An 8,436-nucleotide genomic window follows, 5' to 3' on the forward strand; every position below is an offset into this window, starting at 1 on the left:
AGAAAACCCAAGTGGAAACGTACAATGGAACAGTGCACAGCTTCAAGAGCAGATCCAATGCAATAAGTACATGAGATTTCAAGACAAACAACAATTGAAATTGAAAACAAAACTGGGATCGTGATGGAAGACTCCTAAGAAACAGGCCAGTCTGCAGTTCAGGATGGAACAGTGAGTGTGATACTTTCTTGTGTTTTCCCTTGTTAATCTTGATTTTGAATCGAAAATAAATACGAAGAAAGGATGGGCTGCACACCTTCTCACAACGAGATTGCTAGTACTGCTGCAAGAAGTGGTCGTAAGGCTTTGAGTAAACCCCAAAGTGTTTTGCCGGTTGATCTGAGAGATAAAGGAATCCCTCTGCTGGTTAAAGGTTCATCTTGCTACAATATTGATGAATTCCACCAATATAAGATCCAGAGGAAAGACTACCTGGAAGAAGAGGAGGATAAACTATCAGAGCAGGACAAAAATGATAATTTGCAGTTATCTTCCAAGGTTCATTCAGATTCCCAGATTTCCAAAGACCAGAAAATTGAGAGAACAACCACAGATGCTGAAGTCATTATGTCCGAACTGATTGAGTCTCAAAAGCACATCACTGAGTCCATACAGATCAGAAAGCAAACCTCCTGTGAATCAGAAGCAGCAGCTTTCCTTTGGGATGACAAGAATGAAAGCAATGCAAAGCAAATCCTAAAGAAAGGAAAGAAGCAAAAAAACAAGTTGGCAAAGCAAGGTCGACCTAGCAAAAGCAAAGAAAAGTCCATTTTGGCCCCATGTGAGGCAGAGAAGAAGGTAGACTTCCCAGAACCGCTCGTTAAGGCTCACCAGAGCGCATATGCCTACTTAAATCCCAACCTCTCTAAGTATGAAACTATACTGCACATGGCCAACCAAGCTACCCAAACTCAGCTCTTCCTACAGCAGATGATAAGCTTCCTCGTGCTTCGCTTTGATGAAATCAACCAACTCTTGGAAGAAATTGCCAATGATGGGGAAAATCTTCTCAAAGATGTAGGTGGGAATCTGGCATGGCCAGCAGAAAAAGACGATTTGAAGGAGCACCCTGACCTTCTGCAACAACTACTGCAGTACACAGTAAATAAAATGCAGTTAGTGAGTGGAATGCTGGCCTCCCTCACCTCCAATGCCCTGCAGGAGACATGCAGCTACTTGCAGTCTGCTGCAAGCAACTTGGAAGGCAAACTGAAAGCAAAGCAAAGCTTTGATGAGCACCTGCTACGGACGGTAAGGCTTCTTGAAGCCTCAACTCTGGGACACACTCAGTCCCATGGTGATGACAGGACTCTCTGTTCTGAGGACAGTGGCATTGGTGTGGACAATGATTCTCTCAAAGAGTTCAGTGCACTCAGCCAGCATGGAGGACAACCAGGTGATTCTTGTGCACATGGACCTCCATCCCAAAAGCATGCCAGAGCAGTGGAGCATGTGAAAGATGGAGCAGTGCCTCCAGGCACAGCCGCATCCCATGACTGTGCACTTAAAAGGCATTGTAAAGATGTATTTCATTCTTCTGTACAAAGCAGGGAAGTGACTTCTTGTCAGGGTGGAGTGCCAGAAGGAACTTCTACTATGCCTCAATATGCCAGCTTGAGCAAAAGTCACTCCTATAACTCTTTCCAGTCTGATTCTACTCAGGAAGGTGAATGTTTCAAAATCTGTGAGTCAAGAGATTTTCTTTCTGATGAGGATGATGATGATGATGATGATGATGACGACGATGGGAGCACCCTGGGGGAAGATGATGATGACACAAGTTTATCAGAAATGGGGAAGGATGGTCTGCCAAGGAGGTCCCTGTCTTCACCTGCAATCTCTGATAGCATGCAAAGGCAGGCCATCAAGAGGACAGAGAATGTAGATACAGAAGAAATTATTCTAAAGATGAAAGATGCCATCAGTGAAAAAATCAAGTTTGTCCCAGCTAAATCCAGGCGTAAAGAATGGATAGAGGATGAGAGCGGAAGAGCAGTCCTCGCAAAAAGGCCCAGTACAGCAACAGGCAGCCAGAAAACATTTGGGAAACAACGACGGTCCAGGTCAGAGGAGTCCCTCAGAAGCCAGGCAGAGGACCCAACCCTCCTAGAGCTTCAGAGAACTCAAAAAGAGCTCAGCAAAAGGTTGGAAATGTTTTATGAAAAGGATACAGCTAATAACCCAGAGCTCTGGAAATCAAGAATAGCACCTTATTTGCAAGATGAGCAAATTACATCTAGGTCCTCCCGCAAACTGAAGGCAGGGCTCTCAAAAAATTTCAGCATCCTGCCCAACCAGGATAAAGTCCCTCTGTTTACAATTGATCAAAATCCTGCCTATCAGCTGGATGAAAAAAGAGGCAGGAAGCCTTTAAGTGCTACTGTGCCCACCCAGGAGAAGTCAGGAGGCAAAGAAAATGAGATTTCTGGAGCACAAATGCTCAGTGGCAGCAGCTGTGCTCCACGGCAGTCTGTCAAAAAGCTTATTGAAACATTCAGTCCTAGTGACAACCTTGTAAAAGCTGCACCTCTAAGAACTTTAGGACCAATAAAGTGCATCAGAAAATTTGGACTTCCAGTCATCCCACCCACCATTCCCTTTCAAAGAGGCCTGGCACCTTTAAATCTTAAGCACCGTATTTCACCAGTAGAAGATACAAACCCTCCAAACACCAATGATGTTTCTTCTAGCTTCCCAAATGCCTTACTTCCTGCACCACCTGCAGAATTAAGCAAGAAGAACATGAAGGAAGAGACTGATGAAGATGCTGAGAGCCTGCCACCACCACCACCTGAAATGTTAATGGACACTTCTTCTGAAAACTTATCTGAGCCTGAAGAAACTGGAAGAATAGAAGGAAACTCTTCAGAAGATGCCAAAAAGACCACAAAACTAGAATTTCAAGCTACTAAGAGATCACAAGTTTCCCCGAAAATGAAAGCCTCCCTTCAATCCATTGATTTATTGCCAAGTAAAAATATCAGTGGGCCCAGTACGATGACTAATAAAGGTCTGAAAAATACCAGATCAGGGGATGAAAAACTGCCAAGGTACTCTCTGGAGCTGAACCCTACCAATGTGCACATCCCTAGCCAGGAGGAGATATTAGAAACCCAGAGAAAAGAGGCTGCGGATTTATACAAGCAAACTCATAAAATTATTCCTCTTCAAAATCCCAGTGGGATTTCAAAACCACACAGCAACAGCTCAGAGAGAAAAGAACTCAATTCACCTGCAACTTCAGTGCTGTACCAGAAGCACGGCTCTCCTGATTCACACAGGAGAAATGAAAAAGGCTCACCATTTGCCAGGAGGGTCTCCCCAACAAGAACTCCCCCTTCTTCACCAACTGAGAAACGTCTTTTCAGCCCCCCAACACAGCACAGACACTCTTTGCATGCTTTTAGCAACATGCAAACAAGTTCACCTATCACACAGAGGAAGCCCAGTCCCCCCTCTAGTCCCAGGATGCCCAGCCCGCCCTCACAGAAGAAGCTGCCTTCTCCACCACCCCAGCGAAAACCCCTCAGCCCTCCTGTGGGACACAAGCAAAGTTCACCAGCATCACACCGGCTGGTGGGGTCCCCAGCCCACCGCCGTGATGCAAGCCCTCCTCCATTCCCAACTGCCCCATCCCCACCAGCCTCCCCGTCTCATTCCTATAAGGGTCCAAGAGCTGGGTTGGATGCTGGGGATGAGCACCATCCCTCCTCCTCCAAGAGGGCCAGTAATGTTCGTTCAATATTTTGCCCAGCCACCTCATCCTTATTTGAAGCCAGATCTCCACTGGTACCCACCAAACCCACTGCCGAGGTGACCAGCCAGCCTGAAGCTTCACCACATTCCCAAAAGAGCAGTCTGCTTTTCCGACGGCCTGGAGACCAGACCAGGAAACTCTCCTTAACCACTGCCAACCCTCAGTCATTTGTAAGGAGAAGTTTCTCTGATCGCCAACCAGGGGTCCACTTTCGTCTTCCAGCTCCTCTAACAGCTGGCAGTGAACCTGCACTTCACCAAGCAAGGTAAGAAACTCTCTGCTTCAGACCAGAAAAGTGGATAGATAGCACTGTGTCGCTTTCTAAACTCATGATGGGAATTTAATGTTGTTAAGAGATTTCCTAGAAAAGTTCCCTGTTCATGTGCAGAAGAGATGGCTGCGTAAAGACAGCACAGTAGTTAATAGATTATCATTGTCAGTCCCTTCCAAATGAAATATTCCATTTTCTTCCCTCAGATGTCAGTAGACTACCAGTCTGAATAAAGGGAAGAGTTAACTTTCCATGGCTTGTTCAAGCCTTACACTTACACATAGGCTGTGACAGGCACCTCCAGGGGAAATTCCATATTGGTTTCACAGCACAGAATTCTCCCTATTTTTGTGGGAGCTAATGACATCCAAAGTCAATTATTAAAAGCTCTGAAGCAACCCTCAGGTTATAAATGTAAATATTCTTGAGAAGATAGGCTTGGACCAAGAGGAGGGGTATTGTTCTGTCATCAGCCTCTACTTTGGTAAACTGTTCAGCTGAAACCTTTATGAGAATGTTTCAAGACTGCTGGCAAGAATGATGGACGGATAATATGAAGGCAAGGATCTGTGTTGACAGAGTTATAGCTTGACATTTTGAGCTTCTTTGCACACTTCCAGATCTAGGTGCTGATTTCAAGTCTGATGTGTCCACAGCCCAAGCCCAGTTTTACAAGTGGAAAAGCATCCCACGACTACTGGAGATTCATTGCTCTGAAAAAGTCAACTTAAACAAATTGAAATGTCAACACATGTCACTTTCATGTTTGCAACAATTAGTGGCCTTTTATTTAAAAAAAAAATTGCCTTAGCTTTTAGTTTTGTCTACCATCTAATAAAAATAAAAATCATAAAACCATCCAGGAAACAAACAGGTATTTGGGAATATTCAAAGATCAGTGTAGCTCAAAGATCAGCCTGGAAATACAGTGTTGTTATTCTAGTTTCTTAGCATCTTAGGACATGTAAGTCAATTAAGCTTTAAGCTTCTCCCGTAACGTTTCCTCATGTGAGCAGTATTTTTGCTCTTGCCACAGAAGAGCTGAAACCACGTGAATCATTCCCATGAGTAGGGATTGAAAGATCAACCCTAACAGGATCAAATTGCACTTGTAAGTGCTCAAGCACTCAGTGTGTTGCGAGGACGGGGACAGTCATGGGCACTGAACACAGATATCCAGGCATTCCCTCCCCAAAGACAGAATAAGGACCAAGTTTCCCACACTGACAGTAAAGGAATGTGCTGAACAAATCATGTGAAAAACACTGGAAAATCCAAGTCATTTTGCATTCCTGGTTCTAATATTGCATTATAGTCTGATATTTGAATATTTTCTGTTTTCTGTTATTGCTATGTACTGTGTGAAGTCAGCTTTTTCTGCTCCAGTGTCTTCCAGCAGAAATAAATGTTTTCAAAAGAGGCTTTATGTCAAACCTTGCAAGACAAAGGCCCTGGCAGGTTTATGGATCCTTTTTAAAATCAGTCCATTATGAATTGTTAGTTAATTTATGCTGCAATGGGGTGTATTATCTTTCTATCACAGTCTGTCAGAGAACAGTGAGTAATATAAAAAAATCCACTGTAAATAAAATCATCCCTTTCACAAAAAAAAATCATATATCCTAGTGTTATGATATACTAGCATTTTGTAAGAATGAAATATATTCTGAGCCAAATTCAGCTTATCATTTATACCAATGAACATCAACAATAGTGCTACTGAGTTAAGCCAAATTTATATCAACATAAGAAAAAGGAAAATTTAGGCCATTAATTACCACATACAGTGATTTAAGATGCAATTCATAACTGTGTGTTTTCTTACACCTAAAATAAGCTGCATTGAGTAAACTTTTACAGACCTTGCACTGAATGGCCTAATTTGAATATCGCAGAAAATGCACCAATGGGCAGAGAAGGACCATTTTAGGAATGAGAACATAGCAAAAGCTCCAAAAGCTCCTCACATTACTGCTGATCTTCTCATCCTGCTGAGGACCAGAATGGTTGCCACAGCTGTGGGTATCTCATCCCCAAGTGCAGATGCTGAGCACTGCCCTTATTGCAGGTGCAATAATAGATAAACCACCACACACTGATCCAGCTTTCTCCTCCAAGTTCATTAAACAGCTGCTTTGTAAATCATCCAGCTAATGAGGGAAATTTCAAAATGTCTAAACCTAAACCTAAGCCTCCTCCTTCTAGCAATGTTTACATCTAGTCTCAAATTTGTAAGGCATTCTCACCCAGCTGTCAGTCTCCTTTCCTTCATTCCTTCTCTTGCTCTGCCTCTCATTTCCAAATATAACAGTGCCTTTTTTTGGTCTATGTGCGGTGTTTCTGTGTTATCTTTTCTGTGTTATTAGCAGCTTCATTAGCAGAAGGGAAGGGAGGGAGAGTCACAACCTTTTATAGGGAAAACATTTTGAAAATCAGTGAGTTAGCCAGTTTCTCCCCTGCTTGCAGACTATGGGATATACCCCTCCTCCTTTCCCATACCAAGTTAAAACATCAATTTGCTGAGAAGTAGATTGCCAAAGATAATCTGGCAGGACCTTGTACAAGCAACAAGGAGCAGCTGAGTTCCCACCCCACATACACACCTCATTTTAGCAGACACCCCATTTTAGCAGAAACATGCACTTCCATCTGATTTTGCCACCTGGCATTGCTGGACATTACATGCCAGTGTTGTGCATAGATTTGCGTGTCTCCTGCACACTCACTGCTCTCCTAGAAGGCAAACCCCACTATTTTTCTAAACATATCTTCTGCCCATCCCATGCTCCAAGGAATATCAGGACTTAAAATGGCACTAGCCCTAACTAGGACTGGAGATAGAGCTTTTGGGTTTAGTCTTCAGTACCTGACAAGGGCTTCAGCTTCAGGTTCTCAAGTCAATACAACTGTTTCCCATTTGGACAGCCCATGGATGGATAGACTGAACTAACTTGGCTGGTTTCTAAGTTTGGTCATTTGTCAGAAATCAGCAGTTATTGGCATCTTAGTAAGGCATAGCATGTACAATTGCTCTGCTCATAGAAATTCCGTTAATCAGCAATACAATTTCTGTGTATGCACTTAAACAAATAGTATTTCATTGAGACTGCTCCTCTACCAAGAGGTAGAGCAGAAAGAGAAGATTAAATACTATTGCCTTTAAGATACTGTTCAAAGAGGGCTTGAGAATGGATTGGGTTGACTGAATCAGGTCCAAAACAGGTAGCCCAAGCAAGACCTTCTGCAACTGGGGGATATTTGAATCTGGATAAATGTCATGACTGGACATGTATCACAAATCTCTTCACTCAGCAGTTCAAATATTGAAGTCCTAGCAGTCAGAATGGAGACATAACAGCTTGCCTGTAGCTGAAAGCTAATTAAGTTTAGCAGTTTATAGACTTAAAATACAGTAATGATTCCCCAATAGCTCTAAAATATTTTCCCATGTTGAGCTTAAACCACTCTAATTAGCTACAGCAACATAGGGCACATTTCAGCATGAAAGCACATAGTGTGAGATACTCATGACTAGCTCCACTGCTATAATCAGTCTTGATACATATAGTCCCTGAACCCCTAGGAAGTGCCAGTGGAACCTCAAGAACATCATTTACACATTCTGTATCTCAGGTCTCCTGTCTCCAATGGCAGATTTATACTACCAGAATTCCCTTCCCACAGTCATGCTGTCATGCTCAGAAATCACTGTAACCACATTAAGCAGATGTATATCAAAGGTAAGACCCAACCTTTCCTCCAGTAGTCTAAACAAGACTTTTCACTCAAATCTGTCCCTATCTGCAAAAGAACCCAGTCTCACACTGATTCCCTGTTCAACATACAAAATGTTTGCTTCCCAAGCAAGATTTGGGAGAAAAAGCAGTATGGTGCATTTGGCATGGCAAGAATAAAATATGGATTGTGCATATAAAGAGCATGTATGCAGGAGGAGACAGGGAATGACAGAGTACCATGCAGCATTTGTGCTTTGTGTTAACACGGTCTAATCAGCACTGTTTTAAAAAGTCACTACTAATTAGCCTCTTAACTTAAGCATCTTTCCTTCCGCAGCTTGGAGGAGAGCCCTAGAAAAGCAAGTGATTGTTGGAACAACTCTTGTGCTCCAGAAATCAAAGAGTCCAATAAATCAACTTCCCACCCCGACCTCTACATCGTGGGCCAGGGGCTGCAGAGGGACTGACAACAGAAGCTTCCCCAAAGGCAGAGGAACGAGCAAGGCCAGAGGCCCCAGAGAGAAGCAGCAACCTTACCCAAGCCTCCAAAACGTGGCTTCATCTTCTTTTGCAAGGAAAATATATGATGGCATTGTATCAAAAAAACCCAATTGGCCCAAACAATCTAATGAAATACCAGCCAGTTGCTTCTGCCTTCATTTCATGGTGGA

The 8,436-nt window shown here is 43.2% G+C and overlaps 1 protein-coding gene across 1 annotated transcript; it reads left to right on the forward strand.

Moving 5' to 3' along the window:
- Window positions 1-243: 243 nt before the first annotated feature.
- PCARE (photoreceptor cilium actin regulator) lies at window positions 244-8,232 on the forward strand. The gene is made up of 2 exons (XM_071548066.1): window positions 244-4,022; window positions 8,103-8,232. Exons 1-2 carry the CDS (start codon window positions 244-246, stop codon window positions 8,230-8,232), a joined length of 3,909 nt encoding a protein of 1,302 aa, XP_071404167.1.
- Window positions 8,233-8,436: the final 204 nt, after the last annotated feature.

Source organism: Pithys albifrons, chromosome 2 (genome assembly GCF_047495875.1).
Source record: "Pithys albifrons albifrons isolate INPA30051 chromosome 2, PitAlb_v1, whole genome shotgun sequence".
Classification (NCBI taxonomy): domain Eukaryota; kingdom Metazoa; phylum Chordata; class Aves; order Passeriformes; family Thamnophilidae; genus Pithys; species Pithys albifrons.